Source organism: Ambystoma mexicanum, chromosome 4p, assembly GCF_040938575.1.
Source record: "Ambystoma mexicanum isolate Mex_15411 chromosome 4p, UKY_AmexF1_1, whole genome shotgun sequence".
NCBI lineage: Eukaryota > Metazoa > Chordata > Amphibia > Caudata > Ambystomatidae > Ambystoma > Ambystoma mexicanum.
Window position 1 is genome coordinate 605,812,972 of NC_090927.1, and position 25,296 is coordinate 605,838,267.

Below are 25,296 nucleotides of genomic sequence, written 5' to 3' on the forward strand. Positions count from 1 at the left end.
GCCCTGCACCTCTGTGCTTGCTGCAGTGCAGTCCTGCTCACCTGCTTGCAGTCCTCTGTTCCCCGTCTGCAGCCCTTTGCTCTCTACCACCAATTATCATGTTCTCTGCCTTCAGTTCCTTGTTCTTTATCTGGCTCCCTAGATTCCAGCCCTGAGTTTCTTTGTCATCTGTCTGCAGTCCTGCCCTTGTTATTCTAGTCCAGAGTTACAGTGTGTTGTTCCTTGAATTCCTTGTTCCCAGACTGCAGTGGAGTCCTTATTATCCTAGTCCAGAGTTTTGGTCCTGAGTTTCCTTGTTCCTGGTCTACAGTTCCGTCCGCTGTTTTTGGTCCATAGTTTCTAATCTGCAGTTCAAGTCTCCTGCACCCATACATTTAGATTCTTGTCTTCTTGCTTTTCTTCTGGTTCTCCATCCTGAACCTTGCTCACTTTGACTTCCTATTCCGCCCCTAAATATTTATGTTACTATTCTTGTCCTCACTTGTGCTTGTGTAATTCCTTTGTACACGGTTTGGCTGCTGGGATTCCCAGTAGGCAATCTCTGCCCCTTTCCTTTGTCGTGTTTCAGTAGTGTACCTTGTGCCATACAAGTGTGCTGATTCCTGTTTCAGGAGACAGTCACTGCTCAGTTCCTGCCGAACCTGTACAGGCTACAGTCTTGTGAGTACTGTTTCTTTGTTAGTGCCTTAGGGTCCAGACACAGACACCCACTCCTTCTGCTCCTTTCTGTGAGCGTTCAGAGTGGGACCCTGTAATATAAACAAGCTCAGAAGGCTAAAGTTTCCCCTGACCCTGTGGGAAACTCTTCCCCCATCCTGTGTAAACCACAATTAGGAACCTAACGTGTTTTTCTTACTTTTATTTCCTGGCCTTTTTTGTTCACTGCCTTTGTTGCCTGTCTGTAGTTATTGTGGTAATAAGCTACGAGACAGCGGGCAAATACCGCCTGAGGTAATGCCCCCGGGGCCCATAGTTACAGGCCCAAGCGTAGTGGCTTCATTCGGTATACAGTCTTTATAACGAAAATGTTATATCGAATGAATATATAACGTAAATTATAGAACGAATATGTATGTGGGGGTGGAGTAAAGGGTTAAATCTTGTGGGGAAACGGTTGGGGTGGGTTTTTAGGGGTGGGAAACTGAGGTTTGCGGGCACCCCCCAAAAAAGAAAAAGAAATGTGTTATGTTTTGTCGTTCTATAATTTTCATTATATGTGAATTTGTTATAAAAATTGTTATAAAGACATGTACCCCTTCATTCTTGTAAGTGACCAGTGGAATCAAACCAAACTACGTGTTCCCTCTGTCCTCATGAAAAGAAGCCACACCCTTCAGAGTGAGCAGAATCCATCTTTACTGAGGGGCTGTATCTGTAACCCTACTGGGCCCCTGCCTGCAGTATCCATCACTTGCTGTATTGCACTTAACTTGCACTGCCACCCGTTGCCACACTTCTTGTTTTTCTTATGTTTTGATCCTATGTCCTGCACTTCTCCTCTCCCCTCAGCACTTCTCCCCTTCCTCTCCCCTGCACTTGTGCGATCTCAATGTCACTGTGCCTAGTAAGATTGTTGTCTTGTCCCCCACTTGTCCCCCCCTTGCCTCGTCGTGCTTTGAAACACTTGTGTATAGGCGTGCTATAAATGAAATATCATATCAGTCCATTTATTGCAGAAAATGTTCTCTCTCAAATGACTGGAAAATAAATAGTAAGACGAGTTTAGATATTTTGTAACATAATTGTGTGAGTGGATTCTGTCGTAGGAGCTTTCACTACCAAGTTGAACTGGGATATTGCAATTGTGAGCTCTCTCTCTCAATCCCTTGTTCTCACTCAATTCCTTTCCTCCTACCTCACCTCTGGCTCTCCCTCCTCCCTTCTCCCTTTCTGGAAAAAACTTTTCAATTTTGCCCGCTCTGACCTCCATTAGAAAGCCCATGCCAGGCAGTTGGTCTCACCCTTACACGACACATGTCTACTGTGAGAGGGGCATAGTATCAAGACATACTTCGACGCTTCTCCGTTTTTGACCGAGCCCTGGAGTTGTCATATATCCAGGAGTGACACCAGTGTGCAGCAAGAAATGGGCGGTAGTTTGAACTACTTAACTGGTGCCATTGGGCCTGGCTGGCTTTCTCGAGGGATGTGGTGTTGGAGTGGGAGCTTCAGGGGGCAAATAGAGGTTGCACTGTAAGGTGCCGCCAGGCCAGTCTTGGAGGCAACACACGTGCAGAGCTTCACAAGGCAGGAGTGGAGTTTCCTAGCAGCAAATGTGGCCTGGTACAGCTTGTCAAAGCCCAGAGCCTACCCTGCTGCATGGCCCGCTTCAACATTCATGCCCTGGGTTAAAGCTCACCACTGCTGTACTCCACTCAGCTAAATCTCAAAGGTAGGTCTCGCCCATGCCTCAGGGAGGCAGTCACAGAAGAAATGGTGCAGGCTTCTCCGGAGGCTGGCTCCCTTCTGCTGGTGCTTTCCCAAGACCTTGCATGGCGTGGAGGCCAGTTATGAAATGTTGCAGACAGAACTACTAGTGGGGGAGGGGAGGGCTAATGGGAGAGAATTCCATGCTGGCCAAGGGGACTACAGAAACATCTCTTTTGTGTCACATTAAAAGCATTGCAGCTCTTTTGAGACGCACCTGTGCTGTCCCTTTGGATAAAAACAAAGGTATTCAGTCTGCGCTGAAGACCCCCATTGACCATGTTCTATGCATTTTGGCAGGGATGACCACCTGCTCACCGTGGGAACATGATGCCATCCTACAGCAAATTGATCCCCGGTCCAGCGCTTAGAAGCTGGAATTAAGCACTACAAAATAAATAAAAGTCCATCCCCTTGGTATAGGTCACTAACCGGTGCCTCGTAGTGCCAACAGGGCGGTAACCAGCCCTCCCTCGCTAGAGCAAGCAGGGAAGCGGCTTGATTACGCGCTCGTCTCTAGAGCCTTTAGTGACAGCATCCAGCAAAACACATGCAGCGCACACGAATATAATAAAGAAAACAGATCGTGCCATAAAGAAGAAAACCCACAAAGCAGGAGTATGACTTCTCCTCCCAGGTCAGTAGACCTGTCTGTCTTTGGACATGCGAATCCTGCCCATAGTGTCGTCTCTTGCGTGTACATGTTTTGCCTTCCGTCATCTGAGCCCTCAATGTTCCTGCATTTCTTCCCGGCAGTGCCCCGTCCCTGGGTAACTGATGCCATCAGATGCGCGTCCGCGCCAGGAAGGGAAGCGCGGCCATAAGGGGAAGATAGAAGCCCGGGGCACACAGCACTGTCCCTGCGCGTCAACGGACACACGGCAGCCAGTGGCACTGTACCATGCTAATCTCTACCTTTCAAAGAAATATATACCTGTTTTTACTTTGTAAAAAAATATATATACTCCAGCCCAGGAGGAGTGTATCTAATTTCCGTGTGTGATTTCAAACGGAAACCACGAACTGTAATGTGTGCACTCATCATGAAAAAGCAGCACTGGACGGTGAAAGCCCATTCTGGCTGCACTGCCCGTGTCCGTGCCGAGGCCATCGGAGGCCTTGGCCGCCGAGATGAATACTGGAAGACCTGGGGGGGGGGGGGGGGTTTGGGGGTGGCGAGGGGATCTGGGAGAGCGGCCTAATTACTGACAGGAATACCGGCTTCCCGCCATGAGCAGAATGGTCTGATGCTGCGCGCGTGACGTCACCTCGGCGTGCATCACTTCCCTGATACGAAATGACGGGAGTGATGTACACAATAAAACATTACGGTTCTCCTCAACTAGTGCCTACACCCTCTTCAGAATATGGCAGCCTGACACCCTTGACTCGACAGCCTTTCGGTCTACAGCACCCATCAGCCTTAGCCAACTTAGTCAATGGGGAAGGGTCATGGAAGTCCCAGGGCCGGCATGGGCAGTCTGTGCGGCTGACCAACGCCCCGCGGTCATAGGCGCCCTGCAGGAACCAGCTGCCTTCTTCCAGAATATGAAGGAAAATGGTTTTAAAAGGGGCCGTGCTGCAACCATGCACAAAGCCCCCTTCTTTGGTTGTCCTAGTGGGGCAACTCTTCGCCCCTAAACCTCCTGCTGCAATGCTCTCTGGACGCAAATACCCCCCAAATACCCCTCCCTCCCAGCAGCCCGCTAGACACTGAGGCCTACTGCTTATCAGGTTCTTTCTTCAAGCAGAGCATTCAAAGTGTGAGTGATTTACAATTGATGGCCCATATAAGAGACAGTTATTTTGCACAAGACCTTCTTCCCGTTTCCGTGTTAAGAACTGCATAGGGACATTTTTATTTTGAAAGCACACACAGCTGTTAAAATCTGTGCCCTCCACCAGGAAAATTAAATACATCTCGCAAACCAGTTTTAAACTGTCTTATTTTCACATGTTAGCTCATATGCAACACACCAAAAAGCGTATATTTTGGGTAGAATGTAACATTTCCCTCACATTATATATGAAGCATGTCTTTGCCAAACATTGAAACGCAATTAACCTTTTCACACTTTACCTTATGTTATGAGACTATTAAGTCTTGACACTGCATTTTCAAAATCCACAGGCTATTTCTTACCTTCTGCTTAATTGCTTTCTGGTATCTGTAGTCTTCCATTCAAAGTAGGAGAATAATTCCAGAATTGTAAAGTTTTTGCCTGTGGGGTGCATTTAAAGGCCCCAAACAGAAGTCCATTTCACATAAATAGCAAGATTTTAAAACGGCTTAGCCTTTGTTGTTGTTCTTCAAGTAAAATTAAAGAGCCATGGGGAAAGGGGCCTACTTGTCATTAACAATGGACAAGCAGCATTTCAATTTACAAAAGAAGGAGTAATCACAGATCCCTGCCACATGGAAAACAGGATTTTTACACATTGAAATCAAAAACGGCCTGCACGTGTGTGTGCAAATAAAAAACAGATTTAAAAAGTATCACTGCTCACAGAAAAACGTCAGGAAAACAAAACATGATGGGCGAGTTGACCAAAAGCAATGTATATTATGTTTCACCTACAAAACTCCAGTGACATTTGAAAAGCCACTTTGTCTTCATGGAAAATGTCAGCCCAAGGCAGACCCATTTGCTGGCTGTGGGCTAAACTTCACAAGGACATCTCCCACTTCCAGCCTGGAGGTCACATCTCCCATCTTATGACCAACCGCAATAAAACATCCTGCTAAAGGTGTCGAAATTCAGTGTTCTCTACACATGCTGGCTCTGAAAGCATTGACTTTGAGAAAAAGTTACTCTTGGCTGGAGCATGACTAATGTGTGAAAATGGGGCACCCACTTCAAAGAGCAAGCTTCCATCACAAAGGAGACTGATACAAAAAACATCTCTAGGCACAGGCTGACCCAGTGAAAACAAATGGCAGGAAGGCAGGAGTCAGGGTCATTTGTCCCACATGAAGATTCACAATTAATTTAAAAGGACTATTATCATTTAAGCCTTTTTCTCAGGCATCATAAAACGGATGGGTTTCATCTAAGTACCATTTTAATGTAATTTCCAGGTGATTTTGGGGATATAAAATTCACCTTCATGTGACTTTGGGCACTGTAATGGCCAGTTAAACTAGGTTTCTGACTGATCTGAACATGTTCCAAATGTGGGAGTAGGTGAGCAGGTGCAAAATGAAATTAGGGATATGCTTAATAATTTACATATTCATAACTGTTGTGCTTTTTATGGAAATGGCAGAAATGTGCCACGTGGCTGTGCTATATAGTACTGATTTGGTGGTCAGCTTATCTAATCCTCCATGATTAGCTGAATCAAAAAATATGTTTAGTATGGATGTTGCTAGTAAAATTATGAAGTTGAGATGCATAACTAGTTTTTGCCAAAAAGTTGAAAGGAGAACAAAGAGTGATGACAAATGGGAATTGCCATATGTTGCTCCAGACCCCTAAACCAATCCTGACTTGGAGGCTGGGTTTGGGCGGAGAAAGGTAACTGTCCAATCCTAGTGGCAGGGATTATTACAGGATACTTCCACAAGTTTGTAAAATTGGTGGTGTCCTCACTGTTATATAAGGGGGACTGCATTAGGACAGGTGACACACAGAAAAAGGAAACAAAGACAGGAGAGAGAGAAGAGACAGACCATCAGGAAGGCTGCTGAAACTACCATCTGACAGCTGGAAGGAAACACCAGAGGAGATTGCTGAGAGTGCATCTGGGTGGAGCTTTCGGTTTCTAGGAAGGCCTCAAAGGTGACTGGGTCCTATGGTGGAGAGCAGGAGGCCATCTTTGAAAGTGGAGTGACCAGACCCCTGCCCTATCTTTCCAGAGGGTCCTGAGATGCAGCTGGCTTTCCTGAACCTTAAACAGAGGCTTGCTATGCAAGTAGAACTGAGCCCTGGGGAACCAAAAGGTGGGGGAGTCTTCTTGCCTTGAATCTTTTCCCTTTATAGTGGGGGGGGGGCAAAACCATGTAGATCCTTAGCCTATTTAACCAAAAATATTAATATAATGAATTTCCCATTTTGCAGAACACTACAGGGTAAATTGTGTTACAATTTGAAATTAACAAAGCTCACTTCCCAGGGTGTGCTGAAAACTATAGCCTATAAAATAATTGGGTAATCCTTGTTGTCCAACTGACCCCGACTTCTTTAAGGAAGAGCTGTGTCTTTGTTTTTAAATCAATCCAACCTTTATATCCAGCTTCCACAACACAGGCCTTTCAGTAAGGGGGGTCTGAAATCCAAAATTCCCCAAAGCATTCCAGTGTTTCTGTCTGTCTTCCCAACATAGACCAAAGCAGGGGGGGGCTGAAAAACAAACCGATAAATCAACCCGTGTTTATTTTAAACCAAAGGTGTTCATGAAATCATAATTATGAATCTTGAAATCCTTCTGCTAGCTTTTTAAGCTTGCAGGAAAATCTAAATCGCACAACATTACACAATAATTGCTTTTGTTATTAATCAGTGTATTTATTTTGTGAAGTGAAATTTGCAGAAAGTGCAGAATTGTGATATGTTCTTTTTAACTCACTTTTGTGATTCATTTATGCTGAGAAACGTTGATTGCGTTGTGCCACAGATAAAGTTGTGTTTGACATTTTTGTGCTAATTTCCATTAATTTAAATTTAAATAAATACCAATATATTTCCTGTACACCAGCCTGGTTCTTGGCTCATTGTTAGCTATTGGGAGAGGGACCCAAGGGGCATGATATGTGTCTGAGATGGGGCTAAAAAAGAACCTGTTAAACAGTTTGGTGCATAACCACGCGAGTGGGGAGGGAAGGAACGCCCTGTGTTGAGGGTGGCGTCTCAATAAACCGTTACATGCCTGGCATATTTCTATTTATTATTTGTGTGAGTACTTTACTGTGGTTTGTGTATTGTTTATGAAACAAAAGTATTGCTGAAAGCCAAACGTGGGACTAAGGGGGGAAAGGATGAGAGGGCAAGTGAGTCATGCATATTTGCCCAGGATGTGGTGGGAGAGGTTCGAGTGCTGGAGACTGGCGGGGTTATTTTCTCTGGTTCTGGCCCTGTGCTGATTTTCAGAGCACAAGTCGCAATACGTGTAGGTGTACAGCGTCCATCCCCTTTTTTTCAGAGAGCGGACGCAAACCCCTGTTGGGTGTTTTGAGCTCAGAATTGAAGAAAAAAAAGGTTTGCTTGCTCAAGTGTTTGGATACTTAGATTTCACAACAATTTGGCAAGTTTCCAGTGCAGACTCTCACCCATTAGACCACATGAAAGTGTCATTAGGACACATGTCTCATGCTTGGAGTTTTGTTTTCCTTGGAATACTTAATTATAAATGTTAGGTTTAAAAGGTGGGCACCTTTTTTATGTTGCCAGCATATTTATTGGAAATTCTCCTCCCTCTGATTATTTTTCCAGGCTCAATAATTTTTTTGAAAGGCAAATGCTCACTTGTTTTGTGCACTTTCTTCTAAGGGGAAAAGTCAATTGAACTAAATGTGTATATTTCACTTTAAAATATCTCCACTTACTGTACATACATTAATGAGTGGCAGCTTTTGATTTTCGCTATGGGGGCAGAGATTCCCACAATGAGTGAGCTGTACCCATCCCCAGGTTCAAAACAACACATTTTACAGCATATTTTGCAGCAGGAATAGGAAAAAAGCAATGCAATTTACAGGAAGGTATAAACATATGACTTCTTAGAAACAGTCACCTAACCTGCTGGGTTGTCTTTGCAGCACACTGCTATAGGATCCCCTGCTACTCCCGCAAAACAGATTGGGCCTGCCCACCCCCTCCAATGAAGGGTCTGGTGGTCCATTAACGAGGCTCTCTTCCCATTTTGAAGTGAAAAGCATTTGCTAATTTTTCAAGAAGCATGCTAACATGTCACCAAGCCTGAACCCAGCAGGAGAGGAGACGGAACCCTGCCACAACCAGTGATTTAGATGAGCTTGGCAAGGAGAGTGGGCGCCACCACGCACCCTGCCCCATTGCACCTATGGATATATTATTGAGCCCACCTCACTTTTTCTTTTTAGGGCTTGAGCCCCGTTAATTTAGAAGACCTGAATAATTGCTGACTTCCCTGCTTCAAGGCCTCCCAGGTAAATAGCCTCTATCTCACTATAAGGCACTCCTGCAGTAGACGCAACCTCGCCCATCTGCCCCGGGGCAAATCCCTACCCTGTCAGGAAATCCTTACACCTTGCTTGGAGTTTATTCCTTGTGACAGACAAAATAATCCTTATCTGTAGCTTCGGAAATAAAAGCACAATGCTAGCTTGGCCAAATATATACACAAAAAAAAAACAATTGCCAATCACCTGTAAAGACAGCAAAACACAAATCACCATGTTTTGGCAAAGCCTTCCAGAGTCAGATGGTGGTTTCAAATAAAAGTTTCAAAAATACCTTTTTACAAAGAAAATGTCTACCATTTACATCTGGGAGGAGATGCATTCAAGTTCCTGAATTGCAGCCTGGTCTCAAATCCCGGCTTCTCCACTTAACCAAAGTGTGTGCTCCTGGCCAAATCCTTTTATTTCACTATCCCTTATCTGGCAAAATGAAAATTCCATTTGAGGTATTCAGCTTACACTGCTACTTCTAAAAACGCAGACTCCTGATAGTTACACAGAGGTACATATTAAGAGTGACAATTCATATGCTGTGTGCCACACTTTATTTCTCTCCTGCTCAACTCATGGTAACAAGTTTTTAATGTAACTTCCCATGATACCGTTGCGTATTGAAGACTCATTCTATATCATTTTCTCTAATAACACTGATGTCACTTTTTATTGAAATAAAGGGACCCTCACACACCTTCGAGCAGCATCGTGTTACAGGGGGCATCCTTAGCATGGCTCCCTGTATTAATGTGTCCAGATAGTGCTAACAAGACACCCCGGGGCAACATTAATGGTACAGAGCGCGGCTGGTTGGGGAATGCCAAATCGTCCCTCCCCCAGAAATCATACGGACCAAGCTGCGCCCCTCTCAGCATGCGTGCTCCCCTCCTCCTGGTGCATACATTTTACATCTGTGGGCAACACTGTCGTGGATGCAGTTGCCATGGGACTACGATGCCCATCACCAGAACAACAGGCAGTGAAATGAACTCGTGTTCATTATAAAATGGAGCCAATACAATAATACAACTTCTAGTGCTTCTAGTCCAATGCCCAATGAAAATAATAACGGCCCTGTTCACTTGGCGCATTAGGACTAACAGCAAAGCGGCTCTGCTGAGGTACATCACTTTAAAGAGCACCGTGCAGTTCCAACGAGGGTCAGCCGACTGGCATGACGTGCTCTCAAAAAGCTCAGGTGGCCACTTGGTGCAGAACCCGGAACTCGTTTTTATTTGGCACGGTGGGTGCCCTGCCATTTGGAGTCTAATACAACAGAACCCGGTCCCTCGACTAGGAACCAGCAAGGCATTGGGATTTGCGGGTGCGCGTTCGTGTAACTTCTCCCAAATTCACTTTGCAGTGCGCGACGGGCAGTGTCGGGTCATATTATAGTCTCGCGCAGCCATACAGCTGGGGGACCCCGTGTGGGGTGTGGCTCTGCTGTCACTGGCCACCGCTTGCGCAATCGGTGCACGTGGCATAAACACCGCCTCCACTTCTCCAGCGGCGCTAATCACCGCAGGCGCTCACCCGGACGCGTAAACAGCGCCGCCACGCTGTGTCCCGGGCTCTTCTGTGCGGCGCCCCGCTGGGCAGAGCACCCGGGGGAGCGCAGATTGATGGCACACCGGTCACACGGAGCAGGGTACCTGGCAACGAGATGGATCGCTCTCTCTCTGGGGACCATTAACCCTCCGAGGAAGGGACGAGTGAGCGCAGGCTCCTCCCGGCGCGTGATGATGGATCACCCGGGGCGAGCCGGCTGCCCGGCCCATGGTGCCCAGCACTTGCAGCGGGCACATAGCAGGAGTGTACAGGCTCCGAGGAAAACGGCGATCATTGGCTACGCGGCGATGTGTGTTATGCATTATTTATAAAGAGGCTGCCCCTGACTCAACAATGTCAACACGAGGCACCAGTACCTACAAACACCATGCCCGGGCCCTAGCCCCCTCTGTGGGGCATCGGGTCAGCACACAGCATAGGCCTTGAACCCTACAGGTGAAGGGCAGCTCCCTGCCACCCTCACCACACTCTGCCATCAGTGAAGCCAGGGATCCCCAGAAGAGAGACACATAGGAGCCTCTCCCCCCATCAGCCCCAGCATCCATGCCTGCAGCCCCAGCATCCATGCCTGCAGCTCCCAGCCTCCCCCCCCCCCCCAGACAGGAGCATCCCTCAGCCCTCCCCCGCACCTGCTATCCGCAGCACGGCTCTCTCGGCGGGGTCCAGCACCGAGCCCCCCTGGATCTTCCTCTTGCTCCTCTCGTGGCGGGGCAGGTTCCAGGGCAGCGTGTCCCCGGGGGCGGGCGAGGCGGAGCCCGACCTCTGGCTGTAGTCCTCGTCATCGGAGAAGTCGGCCGAGGAGGACATGGAGCAGCGGTAGGACGCGTTGCCGGAGCTCTGGAGGGCAAAGGGAGAGAGACAGACAGAGATTGCAGCGTGAGAGGGGGAGATGGAGCACGGGTGCACACACACATACACAGCAGCAACAGGAGAGGGGGGCAGCACCCCGCAGAAGCGCTCACCATGTTCACGGAAGACGAAGCACTGATCCCCCCCAAATAAGCACCAGCGGCATCGGGGTCCACCTCCTCGGCTGGGGAGCGAGCCTGGCCTGCGGTCAGCAACAGCCCAATGAATGATCCCACTTCCCGAACAATAATGCTGCCGCCGAGCCCAGTGACCGCCGCTCCCAAGCCACGGCCTCTGGCGCCACCGCCTGGTCCGAGGCGGGATCGGCCCACACCACCCAGCCCCCTGAATAATTTAAACTCTCCTGCTCTCTAAATAGAACATCAGAGAGGATATGGTTCTTTTGTTGCTGCGCTATTTGCTTCTCCAGACCACGCCTTTCTATCCCTCTAGTCCTACGGCTTCTTTCCTCCTTCCTCTATGGCTTCCCCTCTGGAGGGGAAGCTGTATTATAAACTCAGGGGCAGGAAGGGGGAGGTCTGGTTTCCCGAACACAATGAAAGCACCAGGGGCCGTGCCAGGCTATGTTTTTGTAAAGGCAGCTTCAATAAAAACAAATGCCGGACCTGGGTTTAATGTAGCCCACGAGCTGCTCTGACACCTCAATACAGCACAGCTGCCTTTGGTCAAACGCTGTGCCAATACTATAAGAAAAAAAATAGGAGGGCGGCCATGGCGAGAGCAGAATACCTTCTGCCATTTCTGGGAATGCACGGCTGGCTGGATGAAAAGCAGCGTGCGGCGTTTACTGGAACACTTTAGCATATATAGATGGATCACACGTCTTCCACCAGCCACACAATGACGAGGCGCGTTCCCACCGCGAGAATTCAGGCAACGCATGCCACCTGCCATGAAAGGGCCTGGAATGCCTGCCGCGAGTCTACCGGGCACACACAACCCCCCCCCCCCTCAACCCCCTCCACCCGGGCAGGTACCCAGCCAAGGTCACAGAAGATCAGCATTGCAAAGGGAGACCGGGACCCCAAACAACATAAGGAGGGGCTCCAGCAGCAGTTAGGCCTCTACACAGAGACGGTTATGCAGTTTCGGAGGGGCCCAGCTACGCACAGCACTTCAAAGATTATACTAGGAGATGTGACTTGACGTGATTTGTTTATATCGCACCACCTGACGAACTTAATGATACGAGATGATATGGCATTTGTAACGCGCCTATACACAGGTGATTCACAGCCGTGTTTGGGCGCAGGTGGGTCTTCGAACAGTGTTCAGAAGAGCCCGGAGAACCAGAATTCAGCTGACGGCAATAAACAGTGCCCATGGAAATCCACACCCCTGACTAGCGCCTAGATTCAGTGAAATAGGCGGGCCCTTAACGCTTTTCGAAAGAGACTCGTGAGAGGACAACCCCTGCTCATTGTAAGGAATGTGAGGGCTCTCCTAGGCCAGTCAGCTCCTGAGTGAGAGGCTCCATCTGGATTCTCAGGGAACTCAAGCAATGTGGTCTCCTCAAAGATGTATGCAAGCGTGGAGGAGTAGCACAACCTTAACGTATCAGTCCTCGGGTGCAATTCATTACTCATGAATTATTACCACTGTTAAACTGCAGAAATGCCATGCAACAAGAGCGAATATAGCGCAACAACTCAATGCATTTGTGCAACATTTGATTGAATGATATAGAATAAAACATGCATCGAACCTTTCAGACATATAGAAAAGCCTAGTTTCCAAATGTACAAAGTCAAAAATGACCCGAAAATAGATCTCCTAAATTACCCCAGTGTTCCTAACAACAGTCCATTCGCACAGACCATAACACATACGTACATCACCAACAACAGCTACATATGCATATATGACAGAAAAATCCCCAAATTCGATGGTTTACACATCACTGCAAACCTGACACTAATCCGCTATACCTGTGTCTACATTTATTAAATTACACGGTTTGTAGGAAGCTCACCCTTTTTCCAAGGCACACAATGATCTTTGGTTTATTTTATCAAAACCGGTTAACTTAGGTTTCGGCTGCTGTGGCCTAATCATTCCTTGCCCGCCCCAGCCTTCCTCACGGCGACATCTTAACTCGCTGGGGTACAACATTAGCCAAAGGGTCATTTATAATGTGAAAGGCACTTTGATTATAAATCAACGCCTTATCCTCAAGGCAGGTAACTCGAATATTTCAAAGCACAACAATAGTAATCTTTTACGCACCATTGGACGCACAGTTGCTGGATTGAATAAATTCAGTGTCCTATGACACGTTTTAATGATGATTTGTCAGTTCGTTAAGCCAGGACTCTCAAAGGCTCTGCATGCTGAAACCAGAAACGGCCCACGTCACATAAATCAATGGAAGGCATGTCAAACCAGAAAGAATTATATATATATTTGCTGTGGTCTCAATAGTAATCATAGCTGAATATGGTGTATGCATAAAACAGGTATTCTACTGAACCTACAATAAAAAATAAATAACTTGGTCAACTTCCAAGCCTCCAAGCTACCCTCGTCTGAGCCTGTGACCTGCCCATGCCTTATACCTTGAGGCGTTGCCTACAGAGCCTGTTTACTGCCCCATCTCAAGCCTGTGGGCTGCAGCTTGTCGAGCCTGTTTGCTGCTGGTGCCGACTCTGAGTTGACCCTTACTGAGCCTGTGAACCAGAGGCATAGACAGGATAGGGCTTGAGTGGGCAAGGCCCACCCAAAATCTGTAAATGCCCACTCAGTAGTGCTGTCTGGGCAATTCTAGACATTAATGTCACTGCAGTGGACCCAACTACATTAGCTTCAGGCTTCACTTGTTAGACAGTCCTGGCTACGCCTCTGGTGTGAACTGCCACCCCCCCCTCCTGAGTCTATGCGTTATTGCTGGCGGAACCAATGAGCTGCCCCTTCCTGAGCGCAACAATACACCTTTTTCCCACTGAAAAGAACTATTTTCAAACGAGGACCACAGCATCCATCTAAGTGCTGCTTTTCTGATGTGGTGCTTTGCCCAAATCAAATGCGTCATTGCGTTACTATGCATTCTGCTTTCCCTCAGCACACAAAATGACCTGCTGACTGAACATGTTTGGAATAAAAAAGCGTCACAGATTCACCAAATCCCAATTAAAGACCGGGTCTCGTTACAGGAGAAAGGTACTGCTATCCCAGCCAAGAAGCCATAGAGCTCTCCTGACAGGAAACATTACACACCCCATGGATTTCCCACAGTAGGAGCAGGGCTCAAGTCGAGGGTACACGCGGGGGGACGGAGTCCAGCCACTTTATTCAGAGGGTGGACTCCGCCCCACCCCACCCAACTAAAACGAGAAACATTGAATGTCTTCTTTGAATTTGTGAATTAAAGCCGACCTCGGGGATCAAACCACAGTCGTTTGCAGGCCGGACACTTCACCACTGCACTACATAACCTGAAGGAAAACAGCAGACAACTAAAGGTGAAATGTCCTATTTCGGCACTGCAAGTCCCAGGGAATACATTTATATTGGTTCTTCGAGCTTAGAACATGCACACCTTATAACATTTTCAAAAACACTATTAGAAGAAAATATCCTCTGTTGGTTTTGGGTGTGTGTTGATTTTATGAAAGGCAAATGCCATTTGTCCTGTGCAATTTGCTTGGTTATGCAAAGCCAATTTAATGAAATGTGCATATTTCACCTTGATATGCTAATTTCTGGCGATGTCACATTCCATTGCATTTGTTGGTGAGTCCCCCCCACTTTATTTTTTAGGACTGGACCCCTGAGTAGGGGAAAGTCATGACATGATCTTCTAAGCGGTTCTCAAAGCACCTATTTCAGGTGTCATTTTGCTGTCTGCGCAGCGCAGGGTGATTTTTCGACGACATGTCAAGGTAGGTTCACCAGCATATGTTTACCAACTTTTTTTGCAACACCTTTTCTCCCAGCTCCAATGGTCTTCACGGATGGGTGACCCCATGGAGTGCTCATGAGGTGAGAACATTTCTCAGTAGCAAGCACCGCTTTCCTTCCGCACATACCTACAACGACCGACGAGAGGAAAGAGCAATTTCACAACTGAGTAGTGTTAGATGGAAGGTTTAAATTAATCATTACCACTGGCATTATTCTGCGCAGCACACCAAACCACAGTTTTTCAGCTTACTATGCCATTACAGAAGGAGAAAAACAATATGCAAATCATGCTTGGACCAACCCCAGAAGGGTCCGACCAGCTCCATTGGTTAGGTCACATCCCGTCTGCTCAAGGCCACAAGCAACTCCGGGAATGTTTGGGCATCATCGGTGAGATGTACTATGGGACCCCAGGGAAGCTGCACTTGCATTCATTCATACTAACTTGAGAATAATCGTTTCCTTGAACATGCAAGAAGAAAACAGAACAAATCATAACACAGTTCGAACAGATTGTTTAGTATCTACCATGGAGAGGTGTCTGAATTTTGGTTTTTGTTCTGGCTGAATGTAGATTTATACTATACGTTTCCTTTTTGTGAAGCCCCAGCTGTCTGGGGATTGTGGAGCACAGGAAAGGCGGGTGCTTTCCGGAAAGAGCGCCTGGCAGCTCAGCAAGAAAATACCTAGCACTGAAAACATCTATGACAGAAAATAATGTGCAGGGAGTTGCCACATCAATGGCAGGAAGGCAGGCGAATGCAGAATCCAGGCTCTGCGGCGGAAGGGGAGGAGCAAGGCTGGAGAATTCAGGACACAATGTCGCAAGGAGGCTGAAGTGAGGACAGACAGGATCCAGAGTGAGTAGAACTAAGACCTACGCAGGAGAACGAGGAATCCAGGAGCTGAGGTAAAAGGAGAGAGCAAGGCTGGAGAATTCAAGACACACTGTAGCAAAGAGTGGAGTGAGGAAAGCCAGAAGCCAGAGCGAGCAGAGCTTAGACCTGTGCAGGAGAACGAGGAATCCAGGAGCTGCTGTAGAAGGAAAGGAACAAGGCTGCAGAATTGAGGACACACTATAGCAAAGCAGCTTGAGCAGGGCAAGCTAGGAGCTAAAGCGAGCAGAGCTAAGACCTGCGCAGGAGAACTAGGAATCCAGGAGCTGCTGTAGAGGAGAGGAACAAGGCTGCAGAATTGAGGACACACTGTAGCAAAGCGGCTTGAGTGGGGAAAGCTAGGAGCCAGAGGGAGCAGAGCTAAGACCTGCGCAGGAGAACTAGGAATCCAGGAGCTGCTGTAGAGGAGAGGAACAAGGCTGCAGAATTGAGGACACACTGTAGCAAAGCGGCTTGAGTGGGGAAAGCTAGGAGCTAGAGGGAGCAGAGCTAAGACCTGTGCAGGAGAACTAGTAATCCAGGAGCTGCTGTAGAGGAGAGGAATAAGGCTGGAGAATTCAAGAACACTGTAGCAAAGAGTGGAGTGAGGAAAGCCAGAAGCCAGAGCGAGCAGAGCTTAGACCTGCGCAGGAGAACGAGGAATCCAGGAGCTGCTGTAGAAGGAAAGGAACAAGGCTGCAGAATTGAGGACACACTGTAGCAAAGCGGCTTGAGTGGGGAAAGCTAGGAGCCAGAGGGAGCAGAACTACATTCTGTGCAGGAGAATGAGGAACTGGGAACCTGACGGCAGATAGGCTTGCTATGAGCCTTAATATGGGTAGGGTAGTAGAAATAAAGCATCTGGTAATTTAAATATCACCTCTTTTTTAAAAAAATACTACCCAATTACGATTTAGGATAAAATGCAATATTTGCCAAATGTGGTACAAAGTGCTGCTTGGGATAAGTATGAGTTATACCCTATAATTATATATTTACCCTGTGCAGTTCTTGCTATGCACCCAATGCAGTGACCTTCTGGTGCTATCCTATTCCATAAGTAGGTCGTGCTTTAAAAAAGGAGGCATGTTAGCATGCAGCTTATAGTGCAAGGAGCGCTGCAATGCACTGTCTTGTTACACATTCTTGCTTTTGATGCAAGTTACCAGACATTGTTGCCTTGTGTGATCCGGAAGTGTGCAGTGCCATGCTGGACTGCTGGTCACTCCACCCAGAGCAATGGTCATGAACCGCATCATGGAATGGACGGGGCAAATAACCTTCTCAAGGAAGCTGACCACCCACCCCACACATCTCCAGACACACTAGCAACATGCCAGAGAACGCCAATCCCTTCACTAGTGGCACGGTGGAATGTGAGGTCTACCACACTGACGCTGCTGCCGCGGTGGAGGCCTGGGACAGTATTTCAACCACCGCCGCTTTGAAACATTCGACACACAATATTTTCTGAATTCCTTTTTACATGATTAAAACTGGAAGTTCTCCTTTCAAGTAGAATAGAAATAAAACAAACACATACTGCTAAGAGACATTCCATATTTGCATTTCATCCAGATGTACGGGAACATGTGAAAACAATAAAGGGAGACACAACTCATTATTTTATCCTGCCTCACATGCGTGTACATCAAGGGTCTACGCAGATACGACCACATCATCTCGGTCCTCATCTACCTCAACTGGCTCCCACTGCTCGCACTTATCACCTTCAAGTCTTGCTGCATCATCCACAAGTCAGTTACCCTCAAGCTGCCCGGCTACCTCGCGGACAAACTCAGCGTCTCTGGTGGACAAAGCACCACCAGCAGCAAAGACACGTGCAGACTTGAAATCCGCTGCAGCAAAAAGGAAAGGACCAGAAAACAAGCCTTCTCTGCCTATGCCCCAAGACTATGGAACCTCCTCCCCGTCAGCATCAGACTCGTCCCCACACTCCTACAATCCAGAAAATAACTAAAGACCCACCTCTTCAAAGAGTCTCTCCTCAACACCTAGGCCATCTTGTCCCTTGCACCACCTGACTCGCTAGATGCCGTCTGCCCCTCCTTGCCACCCTGTACAGCTGTACGCTTCCTGTGTGCCCCTATGTTTCCTACCTCCTGCTGTATATCTGTTCTGTTGTATACATCGGTAAAGTGCTCAGTTGCTTCTCAAAGCTAGGTCCGTGCTCAATAAATACCACTATACACTAAAGTGTGGCTGCGGACCCGCGATTGGGTACCTTCCCAAAGAACAGGTCATTTAGCCATGTTTGTTCTCGCAGAGGAGCACCTATGACTATTTTTTGATTGTTTAAGGGACTTAGGTTTAGTCACCCTAAGTTTACTAGAGTCATCCAGGCGTGCCACCTTGCTCACTGTGCTCATGGAGGCACAGCTCCACCTCACTGATGAGGCCCAACAAGGCTGAAACACATTTATGGGGTTGCTGTTGGTACTCTTATTCAGAATGGAATTGCCATTGCATTTCGGTGCTGGACTGGTGTGGGCGGGACAAAGACTGATATGCCAATGGATATTTCCCTTCTGTGAAAGATACAGTGAGCTAAAATGTGGCTGCAGACTCTCTAGTGGGTACCTTTCCAAAGAACAGGTCATTTAGCCGTGTTCGTTATTGCAGAGGGGCGCCTATGACTATTTTTTGATCATTTTAAACAATAGTCTGCCCCACGCACATACCAGTTGGCCCATATACAGGGACTTCACCCCAGAATCAAGTCACAACCTGAAGTTGTAGGAGTGCACATTTTGCAGGAGGGGTGCACAGTATTAAGGTTCTGAAACTGCACGTGGCATCTCAGAAGGGAGCGTCATCTTAATCTTGGCTTTTCAGCCAAGCACAGACCCGCCTCAGCGAGATGATGGGTTGCAAATCCCAAATAAAGGCTAACATGAGAACATTTTAGGCAGAAAAAGGAGGACAACTAGCCAAGGGGAGCTGACAACAGGCTTCTTGTGACCTTTCTGTTGGCCTCTTTCGCCACTCTTATATTTAGACCAGTCATGCATGAGGATTTTATTTCTCTTAATAAAATTCAGCTGAAGACCCTTTATTCTTCAAGGAACTGGCTGCTCCCATACTGCAAACATTGGGGGATTCAGATAGTAGCACTCTGAGAGGCTGAAAGTGCTGAGCTCCCACTGGAAGCTCTGGTGAATGCGTTCTTTTCTGGTAAGGCACGACGAGTCCCGTGTCTAGATAGAGTAAACCACAATCTCTGCCAGTAGATACCGATAAGAGTCCATAGGAAGTCACATGATCCGCCCACTGGCAAAACTGTGTGTTAAATCATTCCGATAAATTCAGAACGGAGGACGATAAACATCATTTATTTTCATTGATTGATTTGTGTTTCGGAAGGTGCCATCTGCAGACACAGTTGCTTCCTGGTACCTCCAAGGTGAGGGAAGGGATTCAGACAAATTGGGCGAGGGGAGGGATTCAGACAATTGGGGCCTCATTACGAGTTTGGACGTATCCATGGTGCTATTAGCGCCATGGCTGCCTCCAAACTCGTGTCCGGGTTCTTTGAATGGGCACTTACCGGGTCATTCCAACCTTCGAGGACCCGGTGAGTCTCCATTCAAAATCCCCCCCAGAACGGGAAATGGCACGGCGGCCATCTTAAAAAACACAATCCATTGCAATCCTAGAGATACAGGACCTGGAGCCACACACCACCAGCCACATCTGCACCCACACCTCGGCACAATGCCAAAGGCCATAAAAAAAGGCGCATCCCGCCAGTGAAAGGAAAGATTCTCAGCGGATGAACTTAACATGCTGGCCGACACACTGACAGAGAATGCAGACGTGGTCATTGCCTCCGACCTCAAGAAAGCTGCACAGCTCAAAAAGAAAGAGGTATGGGAGCTAGTGGCCCAGAAGGTCAGTGCGGTTGGCACCACCCCCCACGCTGTATAGGACGTTAAAAAATGCTGGGACGACCTGCGCCTCCGAGTGTGCAATATCTTGTCTGCTAATCGGAGCCAGGGTCTGGCTACTGGCGGTGGGTCCAAATCACCCATTAAACTCACCCGCTGGGAAGAAACTCGCGCCAGCACCATTGGAATGGAGTCAATAGAGGGAGTTGGAGATATGGAACGTGGAGCGTCATCATCGGCAGATGGAGGTGAGTGTCCAACGAAAACACTAATGCAAAGTATGATGATGGTCCACCAATGTGACCATGCCATGAGGCAATGCATGGGCCATCACACACACATGGACACATCCCTGCCTAGATGCTGCCTCCAGCACCGTCACATTCACATTCATGCAGCATGCCAATGCCATACCTGAGACACACACCACAAACAGGGAAACTGCATGTGTCACACTGCATGCAGTCCACAACACAAAGGCATGTCACACAGCATACACCACCTCACACATGTGTGAACCTAACGTATGCCTGAATAACCGCACTATATGGCAAGCAACCTGTATGCCACAACTGTAAGACAGCAAGTCATCAAATGTGTACAACTGCACTAATACCATTGTATGCATGATGCATGTCCAACCATCACTGATGCCGTCCCTCTTTCAGTCCCCCACAGGCCCTGATACCGACAGCGATGCTGCACAGGCTACCACTCCATCGAAGAGGGCCAGGTCCAGGGAAGACACTAACAGGCCTTCCACGTCCAAGGGCACAGGCAAGGCACATCAGCCACCGAGGGCAAAGGCCTCTGCCTGAACGACGACAAAACAGAGATTCTGATCCTCGGCACAGAGACAGCGATCAAGAAACTAGACCCCAACTATGCCTCATTTAACATTGACAACAATGTCATCAAAGTGATGCCCGCAGTCAAAACCCTGGGGGTCTATCTGGACTCAGCACTCACTTTCAAGAAACAAATTAACTCCCTTGCCTCCTCCACAGCCTATACTTGCAAACTGATCCGAGCATGTAGGCCATTTCTAACAGAGACCTGCTGCATTAACCTAGCTAATGCACTCATCATATCCAGATTGGACTACTGAAATGCCCTATATGCGGGATCTAACAAGTATATCCTTAACAAACTACAAACCCTCCAAAATAACGCTCTTAGAGTAGCCTTAAACATACCCACCAGAGCCCATGTCTCCACCGCCAGAAGGAACATCCACTGGCTAAAAGTTAAAGACAGGATCACCCTCAAAACTCTCTCGCTCACATCCAAATGCTCCACTCTACCTAGCAAACAGAATCAATAAAAGAATCTCGAACCGCCCCACAAGAACGTCCAACGCCTTCACCTTGCTGGTGCCTAGATACAAAAAAAGCACAGCTGGCGGCGCCAGTTTCCCTGTCACAGCGGCCCAAACCTGGAACAAACTCCCCCTAGAACTCAGAAAGGACCAACCTTACCCAAGTTTCAGGCGCAAGGCTCTCTCATGGATACGGTCCAATGACATCTAACTGTCATCCTCCTCCTTAAGAGAAACCACCCGTCCTGAGCGACACCTTCCTGACTATGCCCTGCTAACCGTCCCCGAGGGACCCCGACCTCCACTGCTAGTACCCAGCCACCTCCCTGGACCCCACTGGTACTACCTCCTGTGGCTGATTGCCACTCAGTTCTCGCTTGCCTCTTTCACCTGGCACTCAACTGCTCAAATACACTCAAACTGCTATGTCGCTGAACGGTCCCACCGACTATTTCTTCTGCTTCCAAACACCCGGCTTCAACTACATAAGCACATGCAGACGATAATGTTGTTGAACTGTTCCCACTGCTTATTTCTATGTACGTCACTGTAACTAAGTTCTCAAGTATACTTGTAATGTTTGCGCCCGGCTACCTGCGGGTTTGGTTTTGCGATGTATCAAATAAACAAACAAACAAACACAGGATGGCAGGGAACAGGGGCGTCAAAGGACAGCCACTACACCAACAGTGCCAACACCTGTGGAATCCACTGCAGTTGAGCCAGTGCAGATGGGACACTGTCTGCAGCTAACAGCTTAATAGGGGAGGCAGCTACCACAGCTCCAGAGAGTGGCGATGAAGAACAATCCCAAGGCGAGGTATGTGTCCCTGAGGAGGACATCCGCTCAATGGAAGTTGGTGGCACACCCAGCCCCGCCCAAACACCCCAGTACACCCCAATAAGCACACCCGATGACACCTCGCACGTCCAGTCTGGAGGAGACCTGAATTGGGCCCATTGCCACACATTGGAGGCGCAGGAGCAGGAGCTGACCGGGCTTGTAAAACAATATTTCTCTGATGGTGATGTGATGAGGAAGGAGGCCCGAGAGAACACTGTGGCCATGAAAGGGGCCATAGAGTTGAGCACCTTAAAGATCTGTGAGGAGTTGTCGGCAGTGAGGCAGGTCCTTGCCAGGATTGCGGATGCCTTGGAGGCTCAGCGTCTTGCCCCGACAGTAGAGCATGCGCCCACGGGGTCATCGTCAAGCTCCACACAGATGAGCCCCCTGCGCAGGTCTGTGCGCACCATGCGGCAGCCCAACATGCCGCCCCCGGAGTCCGACACAGGACATAAGTAGCAGGGTCAGCCTGCATGTGCAGACTTATGCAGACTCGAGTGGCATAACATGGCACGCCATGTGTGGGGGTGTAGTGGGGGGGGTGGAGGTGGTGTGTGGCAGAGTTGTGGAGGGAGAGGGAGGGAGTGTGTGGGGGAGTTGTGGGGGGAGGGGGTGTGTGGGGGAGTTGTGGAGGGAGGTAGGAGGGGGTGTGTGTGAGGTGGAGGGTCTGAGCACCTTTTACTTATTTCCTGTTAAATACACCCGTTGTGTACCTAAAAATCACATGACTGGACATTCCTTATTGTGTATGTGTGCTTTATTGGTTTACAGTGCATAGTGTCCATGTACCCCCACACTCAGTGCCCCGAGTCCCACATTCATGGCACCCTCTACATCCATGTGTCTTAGAAATATTGGCCTATCACAGACTGGCGCAGAGCACGTCCCTCCTGTGCATCGCCACCTGAATGATGTGCAACCCCATCTTCTTCATCCTCACCTGGTGGTTGCTGTTCAATGTCAGGGGGCAGAGGCATGTTCCATCGGATGCACATGTGCATAACACATGCCATGATGGTCTTGGCCACCTTCTCATGCCTGTACAGGAGTGCCCCACTCGACCTGCTAAGGCAGCGAAAACGTGCCTTCAACAGGCCAAAGGTCTGCTCGATCACCAACCGCGTACGGGTATGGGCACGATTGTAGTCCTCTTCGTGGCTGTTCTGCAGGTTCCGGACAGGGGTGAGGAGCCACGGCTTCAATGGATAGCCACTATCACCTGCATGGGTGCAAAATAAGGTATGTGTAAGGTATGTGTAAGTCATTTCCTGAAAGACACCTGTACTTATCACACATGCCTGCAGATATTTGTTTTTCACATTCACATGTCCCTGGATGTATGCACACATTTTACCTTGCCACAATGTGTGCTGTCCCATGGTCTAATGGTGTGGGTTGCATCATCCAAATGATACAGGGTGTCCACTCCCTTGCTGGTGTTCATGCACTGTGGATGCATACCGCTGTGCTTGGTATCATAATGTGATGTGTAGTGATTAGTATGATTTTATTACTAGCAGCATTGGCACACGTCTCAGCATGATTTCTCATTCAGCGCTTATTATTCCCAGGGTGACATGTAGCGCTACTGTGGTGGTGGTCCACTGACAAGCAGTGTATTCCCTTGGTGGGATTGATTTGTGCGCACTCATGGATGCTTGTCCTATTTTGTGTTTTGCTGCGGACATTTACATTGTGCATACTCACAGCATGTTGCTGGATTGTGTTACAGAGGGTGAGGTCTGATGATGTGCAGTGGATGTGTTGTGGGATGTGGGCTTGTTGAAAATCAGGCATATTGTCATTGGTGTGCAGCTTCCGTCATTACTATGGGGTTTGGGTGTCATGTTCAGTTTGGGATGCTTTGGGGCACAGTGATTTGCAGTATGGACATTGTGCAGTCACCATACCAATGACACCAGGGTGGTATGTGCATCTCTCCCCCCATTACACTGCCATGTGCTTGTCATGCAACTTACCAAGCAGCCAGGCAAGTCGTACTGCATGTCGCTCCAGGTAGCGTGGAGTTCCGCAGGACCAATGAATCATGAGTTGATCCGGGAAATCGGGCACAACAATGTGTGATGATCTTGCTGGAGTCACATACCATCTGTACATTGATGGAGTGATATAGCTTACAATTGCGGTACACCACCTCCATGGCATGTGGGACCACCAATTCCACATGGGTGCAGTCAAGAGCATCAATACAATTTGGCATGCCTGACAGTGCATGGAAGCCAACTTTCATGTCAAAGATCGCCTGGCCAGTCCGTGATAGAGATATGTAGTCGCTTGAGTGCTTCAAGAGGGCATCCAGCACTTGGTTCAGCATGCGTGAAAATAAGGGTTGTGATATGCCATGCATCTGCCCCACTGTTTGCTGGTAGGTGCCTGTGGCCAGGAAGTGGAGCACAGACACTACCTTCAGTAGAGGGAGGATGGCGGTGCGGTTTTCAATCAGGCTGACAATGTCGTTGTGTATCATGTCCACAATGGTGGTGATGGTGTCCCGGTCCAGGCGGTACAGGGTGTGGATCTGCTCAGGGGTTAGGTTGAATGGACTCGCTCTGATGCGAGGGATTGGGGGCTGCCTGCGTGGTACCACTGACTGCACTGGTGGGGCTTGCTTGGCCTGTCTCACCCTCCTTCTCCTCCTGTGTCTCCTCTGTGGTGCCTGTTGTTGTTGCTGGTGTAGCAATGCAAGCATGTCCTCCAGCCCCAATATTGCACTGCAAGTGGAATCATTTTGGTGTGAAAAGGGGTGTGGTGTGTGGGTGTGCTCCTTTTGTGCTGGGCCAGACTCCATTGCCTCCACCTGTGCTGATTGTGTGCACCTGTGGCAGTTGGGAACACTGCACATTGCTGTTAGCGGGTGATTCGCGATGCCGGTGATGCCGGCATCCCGGTATCCCTTATTACCGCCTTCATGATGCCGGCATTTGCATGTCCGCACGACTTGTGATGTCCTCCTGTTAGCACCATCCCGATATTGCCGGCCCAAAGGGCCACGTGCCCGCGCGCATGCCGGTACGGGGGTGCACGGTCTCAGCGGTGGTGCTGACACCGGGTTGTTGACTCTTAATAGGCCAGAGCGGTATGCGGTGCCGGTATTCCCTCACTGCCATCGTTTTTCCATTACCGCGAATCTCGTAATGAGGCGCGATGTCTTCGGTATCATTCACAAATCTCAATATCTGTTTAAACAGTTCAATGTGAACATCCCGCTGCCGGGTTCACTCCTGTCAGCACACTGTATTTCAGGACTTTAGACTTCGCCCCCTGTTTATCGGCATCCCTCTTTCGGGTTCACTCTTGCTAACCTTGTCAATCAGTTCTCCTGATGCGGGATTCAGCTCCCTTAACTTCACAATCTTCTGTCGGTCAAAGACTTTCGACTATACAGGGGATTTTACTGTACAGCTTTATGA

The 25,296-nt window shown here is 48.4% G+C and overlaps 1 protein-coding gene across 15 annotated transcripts in view; it reads right to left on the reverse strand.

Moving 5' to 3' along the window:
- Positions 1-25,296, reverse strand: part of DST (dystonin) — a 2,190,048-nt gene that overhangs the window by 1,893,141 nt on the left and 271,611 nt on the right. For 14 of the 15 annotated variants that reach the window (XM_069606170.1, XM_069606155.1, XM_069606164.1 and 11 more), the window contains exon 4: positions 10,780-10,987. In XM_069606170.1, coding sequence (XP_069462271.1) covers positions 10,780-10,987 — 208 coding nt within the window. Of the gene's footprint in view, positions 1-10,779; positions 10,988-11,112; positions 11,257-25,296 lie in introns of those variants that run through there. The other variant, XM_069606162.1, reaches the window with a different exon arrangement.